General features: G+C 35.0%; 2 protein-coding genes across 4 annotated transcripts; one reads left to right on the top strand and one right to left on the bottom strand.

The window, feature by feature from the left end:
* Positions 1–4,554: 4,554 nt before the first annotated feature.
* Positions 4,555–10,786, top strand: LOC110808887 (kinase with adenine nucleotide alpha hydrolases-like domain-containing protein). 2 transcript variants are annotated; one of them, XM_088219008.1, is made up of 10 exons: positions 4,555–4,711; positions 5,407–6,390; positions 6,947–7,101; positions 7,190–7,284; positions 7,486–8,528; positions 8,868–9,028; positions 9,391–9,467; positions 9,552–9,699; positions 10,009–10,158; positions 10,270–10,786. In XM_088219008.1, the coding sequence occupies exons 2-10, from the start codon at positions 6,207–6,209 to the stop codon at positions 10,519–10,521; spliced, it is 2,265 nt and encodes a 754-aa protein (XP_088075134.1). In that variant the 5' UTR covers positions 4,555–4,711; positions 5,407–6,206; the 3' UTR covers positions 10,522–10,786. The 2 variants fall into 2 exon arrangements, with proteins under 2 accessions (XP_088075134.1, XP_088075135.1); XM_088219009.1 differs by lacking the exon at positions 4,555–4,711 and adding an exon at positions 4,755–4,909.
* Positions 10,787–12,373: 1,587 nt separating this feature from the next.
* Positions 12,374–17,028, bottom strand: LOC110808918 (RNA-binding (RRM/RBD/RNP motifs) family protein). 2 transcript variants are annotated; one of them, XM_022034557.2, is made up of 10 exons: positions 16,822–17,028; positions 15,227–15,289; positions 14,882–14,963; positions 14,700–14,774; positions 14,412–14,490; positions 14,240–14,282; positions 13,640–13,755; positions 13,472–13,541; positions 12,744–12,826; positions 12,374–12,658 (listed from the first exon to the last, which is right to left on the bottom strand). In XM_022034557.2, exons 1-10 carry the CDS (start codon positions 17,026–17,028, stop codon positions 12,628–12,630), a joined length of 849 nt encoding a protein of 282 aa, XP_021890249.1. In that variant the 3' UTR covers positions 12,374–12,627. The 2 variants fall into 2 exon arrangements, 1 of the variants encoding a protein (XP_021890249.1); XR_002538708.2 differs by lacking the exon at positions 14,240–14,282.
* Between the last annotated feature and the right edge of the window lie 266 nt (positions 17,029–17,294).

The raw sequence follows: 17,294 nt of genomic DNA, 5'->3' as shown, positions 1-17,294 counted from the left end.
AATTGTGATTTGATTAAATTGATTTATTTTTTATGGGTCTTATTTTATTTTTATGTAAAAAAAATATTTTAAGAGAGAGGAATTTTTTTAATTAGAATAAACACAAGATATAAGTATTTATGATATAAATTTATAAAGAATCAAGGGGTTAAAAAAATTTTCTCAAACCTTATAAAAAAAAAATTCTTAATTTTAATATAAATATATAGACATTAAAATTATCCACAAAATAACTATATCATATATCGGGTTGAAAGTGAGTATTTTTTTGTAGATTAAATCAACATCTACGAATAAACGTGTCTAACATTATCAGACAAATATCATACGGCACATAATGTGTTCATATATGCATCGAGTTTTTAAGACTCAATATAGAAGTATTACGTGTGTGTGTGTGTGTCTGTCTAACGATATTAGATATACGATTAGTTATGAAATTTCTTTGGAACAAAATTTAAAATAACAAAATCTTAAAAAGTTTATTGGATACCATATTTGATTGGGCTTAAGGCCCATAAAGGCCAAAAATACATTCACCCAAATGGCCCAACCACAAATATATATATATGTGTGTGTGTGTGTGTGTGTGTGTGTGTGTGTATGTATATATATACCTTCCCAAATATTTCCTTAAAAATTAAAACTTTAGTTTAATTGATTACCAAAAAGGAATATTCCTCCCTGGAATGCCAATATATATACATCCATGCATGCAAAGAACCACATCACCAACCAAAACATGTTGGTCTCTCATAATTTTACACAAAAATGAAATTTGTCACTCTCTCATATTAATATGTGCATGTGAGGTTATGTACATATATGTATAGTTGTATGCTTGTATAAATGCCTTCATATACATACATACATACATATATATATATATATATGTATGTATGTACCTAGATGTTCACACAATGTAGCCTCACTTTGGGATTTATATTTGTATATGGACACATATTTTACAAAAAGCAAGGGTGGCCCATTAATGACCATTTGGGCTTTTTTGTTTTTTTTTGAATTTATGGCAATAGTTAAATATGCATAAAAATAACATTTGGCAATATATATATATATATATATATATACATTTGCTTCATTTGGGTAATGTGACTTAATTTATAAGAGAAATAAATATAAATTTATCACTATAAAAAATATATTACAATATGATTTTTCTCACAAATATCTAACAACAATTCTTGTCATGGAATCCTATAAGATATGGATGAAGGGGGAAAAAAAAAGTTTCAAATGCAAAAATCCAACGACACATTATTTTTTACTCTCGTTGTTTGTATTTTATGATAATTAGTTTCTGCTTACGTTACTTGCTTGCTCGCTGATGTCTTATTATTTTAGTGATACGTTACGTAACGTTTGTTTCATAGTAACGTTAGCATTTAGTTATCAATTATTAGAAATCGCTATTTATTATATATTTATTTGGATTTTTTTTTCTCGTGAGTAGATTTTACGCTATTTTATATTTATGAATGCCAAAACATTCGTACTGTACGTAATTTTTACGTTATAAAAAATAATATATTGAGTTCTTAACGTGTTGTGGTTATTCAAATTAAATGAATTCAGTTATAATAAAATTTTCATTTCATTCAAACACGTAATATATTCGTCAAAATTTAATAATTTTTATCTCACTAAACTATATATTATAAAATGATTACTGTCCGTGTATAATGTATTTATAAAGTAACAAAATTTTTCGTGTGATACTTAAATTTGTGATTTTTAAATAAAATATAAAATTTTTAATAATGAAATTATATGGTCCACTTCCCTTATTGTGTTTTTGACCCACCTATATGCATACACACATACATATATATATATATATATGTATGATTCACATTCACTCTTTTTTTTGTAGACATTAATTCTTTTTCTTTAAAGAAAAAAAAAATTGTCTTATTTATTTAGAGCTTTTTAGTTGGTTTTAAATGATATTTATATATGTTCATGCATAATATATGCTTCATAATTTCTATGTACTATTTTATTAATTGTAAGTCCACTATGTATGCAATAATTGTGTGACCAGCAATAATGTTTTGTCTTTCTTTTCACAATCATTCTCTCATGATACATTCAAAGATTTTACTTTCTCAAAACATTATTTTAAAAAATTAAATATAATGTATAATTATTATATATATAATAATTATTATTTATTTAATTATTTTAAATATAATAAACATGATAATATTATGACGTGATTAATTTTTAAATGACTATAATTTTTTTTATATTTTAGTTATTTATTTTTACATAATTTTTATAATATTATTTGTAAAATTATGACGGAAATTTAAATTAAACACGTGTCGTGTTCTGATTAGATTTATATATATGACGTAATATCTTTATATTAAAAATTAAATAAATTAATTATCATTTAAATATAATTATTTAAAAATAAAAGAAAATACACAGTAGGAGTTGATCCCTTGGCTGTACTGGAAAGTTCGAGAGACAAGAAGGATCCAGCAAGCATTTATTACCCAGCCCCATGCATACATACATATATACATACATACATACATACATACATACATACTATATGTAAATTCAAATTTCAAAATATATTGTTATATATATATATATAATTTTAAGATATTTTATTAATTATTACTTGCTGATCTGGCGGTTCCACGTGATTTTGGACAAAATAATTTAATTTAATTTAATATTATGTACTTAAAACATATATTTAATGTTAAAAAATGTCATGTGTATATATATATGCATATATAATTAATGGGTAAAAATGTTGGTCAAGTATTTGTGCAGATTCCAATTTTTACTCCCTGTTTTCATGAAATTTCTACTGTTGGTAAATTTGTCCACATATATATATATATACACATATTACATTATTGATATATATATAATGTTATGAAACTTTATATTATATTAAATCACTAATGTTAGTTTGAATAATAATTAATAATTAATGCGAATAAAAACAAAAAAAGAACCCTTCGGACGTGCATGGAAGTTAATTAAAGTCCAAACTTTATAGTATTAAAGACCTAAGTTTTAATTAATCAAAACATTAATATATACATATATATATATATAAGTACAATTAGTTTCTCTTGCATTGAAGTGCGAGAAAGAATCACCCACGTCAATCTGTCATTCAATACCAAATCTTCAATTTAAAATCACATTTTATTAATTATATTTTTATATTTATGCTTACTCTAAATCACTCAACTATAAAATTCATGTGTGTATATATATATGTATGTATGTATGTACGTATGCTTTGAATTATCTTATTAAATTATAGTTAATTTTATTAAATTAATAGATGTTATGTGCACACATTTTATTAAGTTAATTATACATTCCGACACATAAATTATGATTATAACTTTTTTAATAAGGCAATTAGAATTATTTATTATTATTAAATGCGATTATTTCTATGATTTTTTTATATAACTTTAATTATTTATTATAAAAATAATTAAAATCATTTAACGAGAGATAACGAATAGATTTATAATTTTTTACCACGAACAAAAAGTAATTAAAATTTAAACTAAGTTTAACATTTTAAACATTTTGGATTAGTCCTGATAATTAATTTAATCATAAAATAAAAATTAACTTGTTCATTAAAGAAAAAAGAAAAACAAAAACGTAATTAATTACGCCTAATTTCGCGGGTTCGAAACTTGTGACACGACGTTTAAAAAAGCCGAGGTAAGCCGCCGGAAACGGCGCGGTGCGGTCACCGTCTGAATTAAATGGGGACAGTGGGGGCAGCTGACAGACGGAAAGCGTTTCAGTTTAGGTAACGGTGAGATGGGTAACGGCGTCTGGGTCCCATCCGGGCTGGGGTGTAGTAAATGTCATCTGCTGTTGGGGACGTTAACGTGATATCTCGTGTATAAATTAAAACATGAAAATTGACGGTTCGGCATTTATGAAAAGGGGCAAGGTTTTTGAGATATTTACGAAAATGGGATCGGGTACTCTCTTTATGCGTGCATTGCTTGTTTGGTTTCATCAAATTTATTACAGCTGGGAAATTAATTATTTTTAAATTGTTTGAATAATTTTCAAAAAAATATTGAATTAAATTTAAAATTTTAAAAAATAAAATTACCCATTAAAATAAATAAATAAAGAAAAAAATAAAAATAAATACTCGTAACCGGGAGGGATCATCATCGGTCACTCATGGGAATCCTGACTCTCAATCACAAACCCATCCTCCACCGCTGATTTCAAATTTCACTGGGGGCCCCACTTGATGTGGTGGACCACCTGATCAAAAATTTGATCATCGCTGATTCTGAACCACCTGTGATTGTCCGCCTGCTGCTCTTCGAAACCAAACGCGACAAATTTTAAAGCTTTTTAAAGTAAGAAAAAATAAAAAGCCAAACGCGACCTTTTCTTTTCTTCACTATCAAGATCGCGCCTGCACCTGATTCAAATCTCGCATCCAACGACGCCGTTTTGCAATCCCCCAAAAACTGGCCAGAAATTATCTGGGGTAATGAAGGGCATTTTGGGAATCGCGAAGGTAGCGAAAATTTTGGATGACAAAAATTTTAGTTAAAAACAGACAAAACAGATTACGAGTAAAAACGCAACATTAAGAAGGAAAGGAAAAATTTTCAGGATCAGCTAAAATGGTGAAAGGTTTCGGTTGTGGAAGTTCCTCTATGTAAGAACTGAAACCCCTTCCCTAAGCTTTCCGTTTACAAGATGATCTGTGTTTTGTGTCTGTGTGTGTGTATATATATATGTATATATATTTCCTTTGAAAATAAGTTGAGTAAATTGATTATGTATTTTTGCGTACGGATGAATGAGTTGTTTTGGCGTGTCTGGCGTGATGAATTGAAGGAAGCAAATGAAAATGGTAAACTATTTCGGTGTTTGGACAAGAGAAAAGCGTTTTTAGTGCTTTGAGAAAATGGTTTTTTCTTCTGAGTTTCTACTCCTGTGCGGTTGTTTGTTTTCTTTTGCTTCAATCATTTTCTGGCGTTGAATTATATGAAGCTTAGCTGGTTTACATGTATGATAGATAAATAATACAAGTATTATATATATATATAATATCTCTGATCTTCCTTCTGGTTTCTGTTTGGTTGGTGGATAACATTTGTGCACAGAAGAAAAAACTGTTCAATATTTTGGATCTTATACTTCTCTTGAATTTGATGAGGTTTAGGCTTGGGTGTATCAAAGCTCGTTTTGATGAGATATTAGGCTTTTGCTGTTATGCGTTCTGTTCTTTCTATTATTTTATTACATTTTCCGAGCAACTATACGTGTATTGGAATCTTATTCTGCGCCTGGGCGGAAGTCCTCTCGATTCTGATCTTGATTTGGTTTTCCTTACAATTTTTCTTGCAGGCACGATTTTGAGGGTTAAAAATGCTGATTTAAGTGTTTAATAATTTGAGGTTTAGTATTGAAGAATCTGCAGTCCAATCCGTCAACTCCTCTGTCAACCTCTGATTTAATCGTTCTCTGTTTCGAGGTCGTCCTCCTCGCTTCCTCCATTAGAGAGAGGTAGCTTTTGCGGATCCGAACATTACAAGCTACTTGTTGCTGTTCTTTTCACCGTTTTGACTCAATGATTGAACCCTAAAAAAGAGCAATATGCTGGTTCTGATATAGACAGGAGAATTGTTGGGTTTCTTTCTGTCGCTTCTGCTTCTTCCTCACTTTAAGATTTCAAGTGAAACTGTTACCAAGTCTCAGTTTGGATAGTATAGAGTACGGCCTGACTTCTTGTTTTCCGGTCCAAATGGGTATATATGAATCTTTCAAAGATAATGGAAAAATCATGCAGGATTTTTCACTGGAAGGGAGTGAAGGTGTAAAGTTGAGTTTCTTTCAGTGTGATTCCTGAGGACTTGAAGAGTTCATGTGAGTCACTGAAAAGGGTCTTTTCACTTTGAAGGTTTTTCTGTCTGTCTGCGAATTCAACTGGATAGACACAGTTAGCAATGTCGGTTGTACATGTTATTAAATCCAACCTGGTGGGGGCAGACCAATAATGCAAGAAACCTTTTATTCTTGTTTGTGTTTCTTTTTGACATGTTTTAAAGCTATCTACCTCAATCATATTGCTATGATGGAGAGGTATGAGAACTCGGTAATCGGTTGAGCAAAAGGAATTTCCATAGAGTCTTTGGTCCGCGTGTTAAATGAGTCGAGAACAGAAACGAGGGAAGCCGGACAAGCCCGGCTCTGATCTGGCCGAGAAGGTTGTTGTTGCCGTCAAGGCGTCCAAGGAGATTCCTAAGGCTGCTCTTGTCTGGGCTTTGACTCACGTTGTTCAGCCTGGTGATTGCATTACTCTGCTTGTTGTCGTCCCTTTACATAGTTCAGGTACGATCTTCTCGTTCTGTGCAAAGTTTTGAGTTATAAAGCATGGTGTATGGTTATTTACTCTATTTTGATTGGCATTTCTCTACCTGGATCATCCACCTTGGTTAGTGTTTCATTATATCACGTTCTGTCATGGTGGAAAGTTTGGTGGGAAGGGTAAGTTTTCTCAATAATTAATCTTCTAGTTAATTTGGAGTTGCTTTGTGCTCGAAACAAGTGACCTGTTCTCAGTTTATAGTTTTAATTTATGTTGTTCGGATGCTTTTGAGTGGTTATCTAGGAACATATATGGTCAATAAATATAGAAAAACAAGGAGAATTCTTCTTCTGTTCCAGATCTTGGACTCTTATTGTCTGGGTGTTTTCTTTCGTTCTTCTTCCTTTTTAAAAAAAAAAAAATTATCTAAGCAAGGCTTAAAAATGACATTACCAAAATATGTTTGCGGTTGTTGATCCAAGGAATTCTCTTTTATATGTTTTTTTATCAAAGAAAATAAATTCTGGTGCTCCTTGTTTGAAAATTTGTACTCATTACTGCTTGTTTACTGCTATCCAGGTAGAAAACTGTGGGGTTTTCCAAGGTTTGCTGGGGACTGTGCCAGTGGTCACCGAAGGTCTAATTCAGCTTCAAGTCCAGAGCAGAAAAGTGATCTTACTGATACCTGCTCCCAGATGATTCTGCAGCTCCATGACGTTTATGATCCAAATAAGGTTCGTTTCTTGATATAGTACTAATATGCATAAATCTCTTAGATTCCTCATGCTTGATTCAGATTCCTGCCCTGATTTTAATTTGCAGATCAATGTCAAGATTAAAATTGTTTCTGGATCACCTGGTGGGGCAGTATCTGCTGAGGCCAAAAGAGCCCAAGCCAGTTGGGTTGTATTAGACAAGTAGGTGCTATATTTGCCATTCTTCTGCTTTCTTTTTTGTTGTTCTTTATTCCTGTGAAAAGCAAACTCCTTATATATATTATTTGATAAATTGATGCAAGTTTATCTTCTGTTATCTCTTTTCTTCATACTTGATCCGTTCTATATCTTATTTGTAATTGTTCTGCATTCAGTCTAATATTATTTGGGTTTTCTTTACAGGCAGCTTAAGCACGAGGAAAAACGCTGTATGGAAGAGCTTCAATGCAACATTGTGGTTATGAAACGTTCTCAGGCTAAAGTTCTACGCTTAAATTTGGTTGGGTTATCTAAGAAGGAAGCAGAAACTGAGTGCCCGTTACCTGCAGAGCAAGCTGAAATTTTTGAGATGAATGTGAAAGATAAAAATGGATCTTTACATTCTGTTAGAGGACCAGTTGTAACTCCAACAAGTAGTCCGGAGCTAGGGACCCCATTTACTGCTACTGAAGCAGGTACCTCATCAGTATCAAGCTCAGATCCAGGCACTTCACCTTTTTTCATCTCAGAAGTCAATGGAGACCTTAAGAAAAATGAATCATTAGTGACTAAGGAAAATCATGATACTGATGAATCCAGTTCAGATACAGACAATGAAAACTTATCTATATCTTCGGGAAGTTTGAGGTTCCAGCCATGGATATCAAAATATCTCAATGCTCTTCATCAATCCTCCCCACAGAGAGAGGAAAGTTCACGGAGAACTAATGACAAGATTAGTGTATCAGCGACAAAAGCTTTGTTAGAGAAGTTCTCAAAACTTGATAGGGAAACTGGAATGGGAATGTCAAACCATAGGAGTGATCTGGAGTTCAGCGGAAATGTTAGAGAAGCAATTTCTCTATCCAGAAATGCACCTCCTGGCCCCCCTCCCTTGTGTTCAATATGCCAACACAAGGCACCTGTATTTGGAAAACCTCCAAGGTGGTTTACCTACGCTGAGTTGGAGCTTGCTACTGGTGGATTTTCACAAGCTAATTTCTTGGCAGAAGGTGGGTTTGGTTCTGTTCACAGAGGAGTACTACCAGATGGGCAAGCAGTTGCTGTTAAGCAACACAAATTGGCTAGTTCTCAGGGAGATCTAGAATTTTGCTCAGAAGTGGAAGTTCTGAGCTGTGCCCAACACAGAAATGTTGTCATGTTGATAGGATTTTGTATTGAGGACAGAAGAAGATTACTAGTCTATGAATACATATGCAATGGATCACTGGACTCTCATCTCTATGGTAATTTCTCTTCCTTCTTGGAAATTTAGTGGTTGCACGATGCAGATGGCACTGAACATGTAGTAAGATGGTCAGGTATCTTGTTATTATATTCTTCACTGATATGAGCACTATGAAATATGTTCTATATTCCTAGAGCATTTGTAAATGTAGCCAGTAGACAACTAAACAAGTAACACTAGCAACAAAGTGGTTGTTCTAATAATCTTAAAGCCTTCTCTCTAATTGGTGGTTCAGTATCTGGTCTTCACAAAAAGAAAGAAAAAAGAACCAGTCTGCATTCTAAGAAACTTTTCTCGAAGCAGCAACTGTTCATCTTACCAATTAGGTTTGTTTCAGGTCGTCATCGAGAATCATTAGAATGGTCTGCACGGCAGAAAATTGCTGTGGGTGCCGCTCGAGGTTTGAGATATCTTCATGAAGAGTGCCGAGTGGGTTGCATCGTACACCGTGACATGCGGCCAAACAACATTCTTGTCACCCATGATTTTGAACCTCTGGTATGGCAGTCCCTCTTCTTTACTTGCAGCAATTCAAATCTGCAAAGTTGGTTTCTACCATACATAAAAGTTCCATTAGACATAATTATTTCTTCTTCCCTACAGTGGTAAGATATTGTAGATGTTGATAACGCTATTAGACAAAGAGATACTAGAAATTCAAAATTTGGACAGGGGAGCCCTAGTTGTTTTCTATCTCATGCACAATGCTTTGTGGAATTGCATTTGCATTGTACACTACAGGGAATAGCTTGAAAACTGTTTGTTCTTAGATATTGCTATTATATGTTTGAGGAGCATGATAGTGCAGTATTATTTTCAGTCTGTGGAGGTAGTGAGCTGTACTTTGCTTTCTTTGCTAGGTTGGAGATTTTGGTCTTGCAAGGTGGCAACCTGATGGAGATACTGGTGTTGAAACCAGAGTAATTGGGACATTTGGGTAAATATCGAGCTGCAGTTTTGCTTTTGACTTACTACCTATTGTAGGCGGTTGCAAAAAATTAAATTTCTTTCTGTGCTGTAGGTATTTGGCTCCAGAGTACGCTCAAAGCGGCCAAATCACAGAAAAAGCTGATGTTTATTCATTTGGGGTGGTGTTAGTTGAGCTTGTTACAGGAAGAAAAGCAGTGGACCTTTCCCGACCCAAAGGCCAGCAATGTCTCACTGAATGGGTAAGCTTTCTGAATTCAGGTCATACACTAATCTGTTAGGATATGTCCCCACCCCCCGACACTATTGAACATCACAAAGGAGATTTGAACCGCTCAAACACCAAAACAGGGACATAGCAATTCTACTTGAGAAAATTTATGTGTTAGTGATACCTTTTGATTTTTATAGGTTTAGTAGGTTAACCTATTAAAATGAAGTTGTCGAGGTATGTGGCTACCAAAGAAAAGAAGAAACAAGAAATAGAGGCAAAAGAGAAGTTGTTTTTGATTAGTTTATTTTGGTTTCTTGATTGTCTTGGTATGGAATAGGCACGTCCACTACTGGAGGAGGGTGCTATAGAAGAATTGGTTGATCCAAGGCTTGAGAATGAGTATTCAGGGCACGAGGTTTATTGCATGCTTCAGGCAGCCTCATTATGCATACGGCGAGATCCCCACGCCAGGCCTCGCATGTCACAGGTAAAAAGAGACTATGGTCTAAAGACACAAGACATGTTTCGCATTTTTAACACTATCGTTTGTCTGATAACTTTTACGGCCTTGTTGCTTATTTCATTGTTATGGGAGAAGGTGCTCCGCATACTCGAAGGTGACATGATAATGGATGTGAATTACCCATCAACGCCTGGGTACGATGCGGGCGGCAATCGGAGTGGGCGGATTTGGGCAGATCAGCAACAACAACAGCAACAACATTACAGTGGTCCTCTTTTAAATGAGGCAATAATAGAAGGGTTCAGTGGGAAACTTTCTTTGGAGGCAACAAGGCCAGTTTTCAGAGAAAGGGACAAGAGCAGGGCATCGCACAAGAGTGGTCCATGAAAGAACTAACTAATCATCCATTAAGGGCATGATAAAAAGTACGTAGTGTTCGCCCTTCGGTGATCCTTTATTGTTTTGTAATAATTTTTTTCTTTTCCAAGTCCATCTATATTTTTGCTCATGTATAGTAGGTAAAATTGTGATTGATGATAATTAGGTCTTCATACTTCTTTGGAAAGGGAATGGCAACTCCAGAACTACGATGAATATTTGCATTTTTTGTTAATTTGAATATCGAGCAAAAGGGGTGGAAGTTCTGAAGTTAGTTTTTTCTAACCCGATAAGTTATAATTTACAAACGGAGAAAGAAACAAAAGAATTGAAATGTGCAGGGAGCGGCGAAGTCGTCGGTGAAAATCTCACTGTTTCAGCTGTAATTTCTGTTCTGAGTTTCAGATTCCATTGAGGTAAATTTAAGATGTGAAACTCATACGTGGGCACCGCACTGCAACTTGCGAGTTGAGTGACAGAGACAAGGCTGGAGGCTAAGAAGACGGGTAAATTATGGTGTATTGGGTGTTTCTTCAGTTGGGTGCTTCGCAGGGTGCAGAAGACCGTCAACTCTTGTCTATATCTGGTAGGGCAAGTTATTAGATATTTTTTACGTGTATATATGTATGCGTGTATGATTATGGATAGCGGACATGACAAGACCCTTATCTTGAAGTTGGAAGTGTCCGCGCCTGTAGAGACCTGTCATGGTACTCGATGTTTACCAGTCACGTGCTGACACTTGATTTTTGGGTCAGACCACAATGTGTGTCTCTGTGTGTGTGTGTGTGTGTATATGTATATATATATAAAAATAAGAATAAGTAACTTACTTATAACAAGGCCAATAATTATTTGTTAGTGGTAGATTTGGGACAAGTAAAACAGAGATGGTGAGAGTTTAAATTTTGAAGAAAAAAAAAAAAAAAAAAAGGGGAAATTAGCATGAAGTAGGCTGTCTCTCGGGCACCTGTCAGAAAAGGCAGTAGATGAACATGTGGAGACGAAAGAGAGAAACAATGGCCGTCTGCACTGCATTGGGTTTGGTTAGAAATGGATTTCTCAGTCATGTCCAGAACCAGAAGGTGGTCCTTCATATATAGATACACACACGCACACACACACACACACACACACACACATACATACATACATACATACACACACAAGTCCCGAGAAACTATGTTGATAAAGTTACCTGATGGGAGTAGTAGAGACGCCAATGAAGTTTCTCCATCACCTTCTCGCCAGTTGGCTTCTTTTTTGGCTCAGCACTCAGCAGCTCACCAAACGCTGCATTTCCAGACAAATTTTAAATCCTCCACCGATTTAAACCTTCCATCCTCGGGAAGATGGTTGTATTTAATGGGTTTAATAGAACTGAAAAAAGAAAAACAGCAACAACATTAATATTTATATTTTGAAGTAAATAACTTAGATGATTAAAATGGTTTTGTTGTCATAAGCTCTCTATAATTCGAATTAGGTTTATCATTGGATGAACTGCGTTGCTTATATTGACCCCGAAAAAAAAAAGGGGAGGTACAGCTAATCCATGAACAGCCAACCATCGTACTGTAAAAATTGGATAGGTTCGATTCGTGATCATAGGGTCCTCCTAAAAAAATCTACTAAATTCGTTGAGTTGTTCCAAAGAATCAAAACGATTAGTTATTAATGGAATTTTTTATCGACTCTCTGTAAAATACTCGTTTGAACGATGACTTTCAAACACGTACCAATATTATTTAAATAATTTTAATAATTAATTGTTTATTTTATGTAATTTTTTAATAACACAATTCATTAAATATATAACATTTTCTACAATAAAGCTATACCAAACACTTTCACCAACTCATAGTACAAGCACGAGCTGCATTGCTATGGATGCTTGGAATTAAAATATAATCTTTGAAATACATGATACCAAAGATAATCCAGTTTTGGAGCTTTAAACCTCAGCTAACCATTGCATTTCAATTATCTTCTGCTCCGTAATGTTTGCACGGACTGAACCAAAATTTCCCATGAGATTATACTGATACATCTACGGGAGCTGGAACGATAAATGCGAGGCTGGCATACGTGTTTCTTGCCTTCCGTCCTCATCTCCTACTGCTTCCTCATCTTGGATCTTGCATATCTAGACAACAACCAAGAACATATCAGCACTGCTGAATTTTGATAAATGTGCACATTAATGAGAAGAAATTCAAGAATGCAAGTACTCTATGTGCACGCCGCCTCGGTCTGATGACGGTAAAAGGCTGCCCTGAAGCTCCTTCATGACTTTACTAGCCTGCTCAATTTCCTGCCAAAATGAGGAGAATAATGAAAACCAACCCAAGAGTTTAGTGAATCAACATGCCTCTTGTTTCTATCCAAGATTTTTTTTTTTTTTTTAATAAATTACTGTGCAGGAGAGAAGAGATTTCATATTGTGTTCGTCACACCTAGGTCCCAGTTTTTTTACACCAAGTTGCTTAGTGACTAATAAGGATCATAATGTGCAGGAGAGAAGATAAAGTGCATTCACAAATTTCACAGCATTCCTTAGGAAAAGGAATTCGGCAGTGACAAGATGGTGAGGGCAAGGTTTCCTATGAAGTGATCAACAGCATGGCCGGTAAAAGAAACTTCGTGATAACCAGAAATCATATTTTGGTTAGATCGGAGAAAAAAAAAATTATCAGAGAATCTGCAAGAAGGGAGAGGAATCAGGGGTACTATAGAGCTAAAAGGTTCCGTAGAATAATCTGCCAAGCATTTCCAGAGACGGTAAAAAAAACATTCATATAATCAAACCCTGAGGTAGGTGCAGCATAATAGACAGTGGATAAGAGCTTTTCTTTTCCTGAAAATATTTCTTTTGGATTCATTTATCATAGCATTTTCCAGCATGATCCTTAGTCACTAAGGAACGCCGAGACTATGGTTTCACTTATTAAGTTCGTACCTCAAAATCGGCAAATGCAACTGGCATTCCACCTTTGGCACGCACTTTGAGCATGCTGAATCCAGGATATCTAAAATACCAAATAAAAGCCAGAAGTAATAAATTTTGGGAAAAAATAATTCAAATGGAATTATGCCACACATGCAGTGATACGAAACTCCAACTTACTGAGACAGAACTTGTTTGAGTTCATCCTCATTGCAATTTGGACCAAGATTAGCAAGAAATAAAGTAGAACATGGTTGAACACCAAAAGCTCCATCAACAATCTTTTCAGATGGCTCCTGCAATAACCATTTGAATTTTAAGTGTATGGCCAAAACAATATATGTAAGAAGTTTTAAAAACAGATACCTTCCAACTAATGTGTTAATAATCAGATTGGACGCTATACTAATATATTTAGAGTGACCATAATACACAAAACGTCCAGTACATTAAGAATTTAGTGTTCATTATCATGTCATCTCATGCTGATGCCTGTCTAGAAGTTCCAGGATAACCTTGATGCCACTATTTCCAGTAGCTGTTAATCAACAAGATTCTCAAATTGGATAAAATAAATCTCAAAAATGATTTTCTTTTTCTCATGCAACTAACGTCATGTGAGTTTGTGCTTTATATACCATGGTATAGAGCTTCTTCATGTTTAACTCTCGCAATTGGCACTAATTTTCTGTTAAGGGAAAGGAGATAACCTCAAGGAATAGAAACATCTCCACTTCTAATGAAAAACTTAGTTTGAAAGACAATCTTAGGTCTACTTACATTTACAGATACAACTGGATTGTCAATATCAACTTTTGTCTCGCTGCAAATTACCAGAAAAACTACAAGCTCAGCAATGACATTCAGCCAGGGAAATTCCGCATGTTTAAACATGACATAGATTGAAAGATGCCATTAACACATCAACCAAGTTTTCTGGATGCCTACAAACCTCTTCGTAGTAACTGAATCAACCTTGTCGGTGGAATCCATATTGTAAGATCCAGATGCATCATCAGCATCCCTGTCACCTGAGCAGATAAAAATAAGCAAACATCAATAAATGTGCCAAAGGATATATTCAATGAGACTGCCAGCTCTAACATCTTAATTTATGTAGAAGAATAACATAAGAAGGAAATGGGTATATAATCGAGAACAAGGAGTTATCATGGTAACAATATTGAGATGAAATAAAATCAAGGTAGCGTATCTGAATTATAACTAAGTAGCATACTACCATCTTCACTTGATGTTTCCTGGGCATTAGCTGCTGCTTCAGTCCTGTTGTCAATGACAACATATGGACCATTTCCTGTGCAAGAAAAATGGAAATTTATGAGATGTACAAAAAAAAGCTGAACCTCGATTATCATGGTGTTGAAAGTCAATACAATCCGTAATATGCGAGCATTAGCATACCTGGTTTACGTTTTCTTCTTGAGTTTGATCTTGCGAGCTCGATATGCAGAGTGGATCCAGTTTGGGGATCAAATTTCACACCCTGAATAGCACTAAATCTCAGTCCAAAATTTGTAATGGGCAATTTACTAAGACACCAGCAGATTTGTATTTGTATTTTTCGTAAATAACTGCTAAATTGAAAAATGACTTAACACCAATTTTATGTGTTGTTCTTGCATTCTTGTACTAAAACACAAAGCGACTTAGCACAGGGGAACACTAAAGTTACTGCATCTAATGAATAGCCATAAAAATGTTAAAAGAAACACTACAGTCATAAGAACATAAAGTAAAAGAACTCACGTTTAATGAATGCAGTGCCGCAATTGCAGACTGATGATTAAAAAAGGTAGCAAATGCAACAACCTGCAAAAGATTAAAAAGGCCTGGGCTCTGAGAATCTACCGGTGCATCAATAAACTAATGAAAGATTAGTACTCTTTTTAACAATTTGCAACTTCTAAAAAACATACAAAACAAAACTAGTGAAGAATGGAAAAATTTAAGGTGACTTTGTCCTTTCATAAAGGATTTGGCCATATTATGTATGTTTAATGTATATATATACATAAAGAAAGTACAAGCCCTAATCTATCTTAATAGCGTTGAAGAAACAAACCCACCATTTGTGCAGTTGAATCAAATACTAAACTGAATCACTAATTGAGAGGATTACATTCTGTTAGTTAATGTAACACAAACATCCTTCTTATTGTTTACAAAGAGTTTTACCCGAAGGTGGACTTTATTTATGTATATATTCCTTTCACTATTAAATGTCGCATCATCATGGGTTTACTCTCAAATTTTACATGATATTAGAGTCTCCTAATCTTTTTTTCCAAATTCGTTCTACTACAGCATCCTCTCTTTCCCAAACTTCCGCTTCACCTTCTCCATGCTATGTCTCCCAAAAGCTCTCACTTTTCTTTTGGCATCTCCAAGATGAGAAAATATGCTCATGAGAATCTACAAGATGAAACTTACAGACTATCAAGTGTATTTTACCCTATGAAACACTAAATTATGGTCTTCAAATGATCATATCATCTTACTGATCGTTATTTCAAAAACAAATATCATCTTATTGATTCGATGATGATTGGAGCAGATGTCCTGACACCCATTGCAAAACCAACCGGGCACTACATATTCCTTGGCTCCAATTTGATCTCCTGGAGTGCCAAGAAACAATGACTGTTATCCGTTCTAGTGCTAAAGCAGAATATTGTTTGTTGCAACTGCTGTAACCGACATGACTTGGATTGACAATCTCCTTTCCAAATTAAACACATTGATACCTACCAAACTAGTCCTACGGCGTGACAATATCAGCAAGCCACACAGATGGCCTCTAATCTGGTTCACCACGCTTGATCCAAGCACATTGAGTTGGATGTCCATTTTGTTTGAGAGAAGGTCTTTTCTGTCAACCTATCAGTTTGCGACATGCCTGGTCAAGAGTAGTTAGCAGATGTCTTCACCAAGGGTTTGACATCTACATGGTTGCAATTGTTATGATTCCAACCATTACAAATCAATCTGAGAGTCTGCCCACACTCAACTTAAGGAGGGATGATAGGTTATACTATGTCAGTTAATGCACCACAAACATCATTCTTATCATTTACTAAGAGTTCTGCTTGAAAGATGCACTTTACTCGTATATATACCTTTGATTATTGAAAATCAAATCACCGAGTGGATTTACTCTCAAATTTTACATTAACAAGCACTGTAAGCAATAACCTACTGCTGTTGCATATTTTGAGATGCTTTAACTTTTTACCACGAAAACGAAAGAAAAGACAGGCTCAAATGTCGGATGGAATTTTGCGGGGGGATCATTCGGAAAATGGAATTCTAAAAGAAATTGAGAAGGGGACGCATGATTGAACCTGGTTGCCTCGGCCAGTGTACTTGAGCTGGCAGGACTCGAAACCCGGGCGGCGGCGAAAAAGGTTGTGAATTTCGCGGGCTTTGACGTCGTCTGGTAAGCCCGAGACGAAGAGAGTGTTAATGGCGCCATAGTCGGCCATGTCTTGCTGCGGTTGAAGATGATGTTGATGAAGGTAGTAAGGATCGTATGGTTGATGATGTGCCATCTACTTCTGCGATTGCGAAGATCTTTGGGACCAGAATACACGATGGGCGGCTGTGATTGAAGGAGCAGAAAGTCGCTGGAGGCCTCCGGCGGTCTATGTTGTGATATAGCGGGGGGAGTAGACCCGGGAGGAGGAATGAATTTGCAGCGAGCTAATTAGAGAATCGAGCAAATACGTCGCCGTTTTGGATTATTATTATTAAATTATATTTTTTTAATTATAACAAAATTTATTATTTTTTCTTTCATCTCCGTCGTTAATCGGTG

Source organism: Carica papaya, chromosome 4 (assembly GCF_054855325.1).
Source record: "Carica papaya isolate Zhongbai chromosome 4, ASM5485532v1, whole genome shotgun sequence".
NCBI classification, from domain to species: domain Eukaryota; kingdom Viridiplantae; phylum Streptophyta; class Magnoliopsida; order Brassicales; family Caricaceae; genus Carica; species Carica papaya.
The sequence above is the reverse complement of the archived record's forward strand: the minus strand, read 5'-3'. Positions and strand labels throughout refer to the sequence as shown.

Excerpts from the sequence above, each read along its gene's own strand:
- LOC110808887 (XM_088219008.1), top strand. The coding sequence starts at position 6,207 with ATGAGTCGAGAACAGAAACGAGGGAAGCCGGACAAGCCCGGCTCTGAT. Across the intron at positions 8,529-8,867 it reads ACTGGACTCTCATCTCTATG|GTCGTCATCGAGAATCATTA; the intron begins GTAATTTCTCTT and ends GGTTTGTTTCAG. Across the intron at positions 9,029-9,390 it reads CCCATGATTTTGAACCTCTG|GTTGGAGATTTTGGTCTTGC; the intron begins GTATGGCAGTCC and ends TTTCTTTGCTAG.
- LOC110808918 (XM_022034557.2), bottom strand. The coding sequence starts at position 17,028 with ATGGCACATCATCAACCATACGATCCTTACTACCTTCATCAACATCAT. Across the intron at positions 14,491-14,699 it reads GGAAACATCAAGTGAAGATG|GTGACAGGGATGCTGATGAT; the intron begins GTAGTATGCTAC and ends TTATCTGCTCAG. Across the intron at positions 12,659-12,743 it reads CGAGGCGGCGTGCACATAGA|ATATGCAAGATCCAAGATGA; the intron begins GTACTTGCATTC and ends GTTGTTGTCTAG.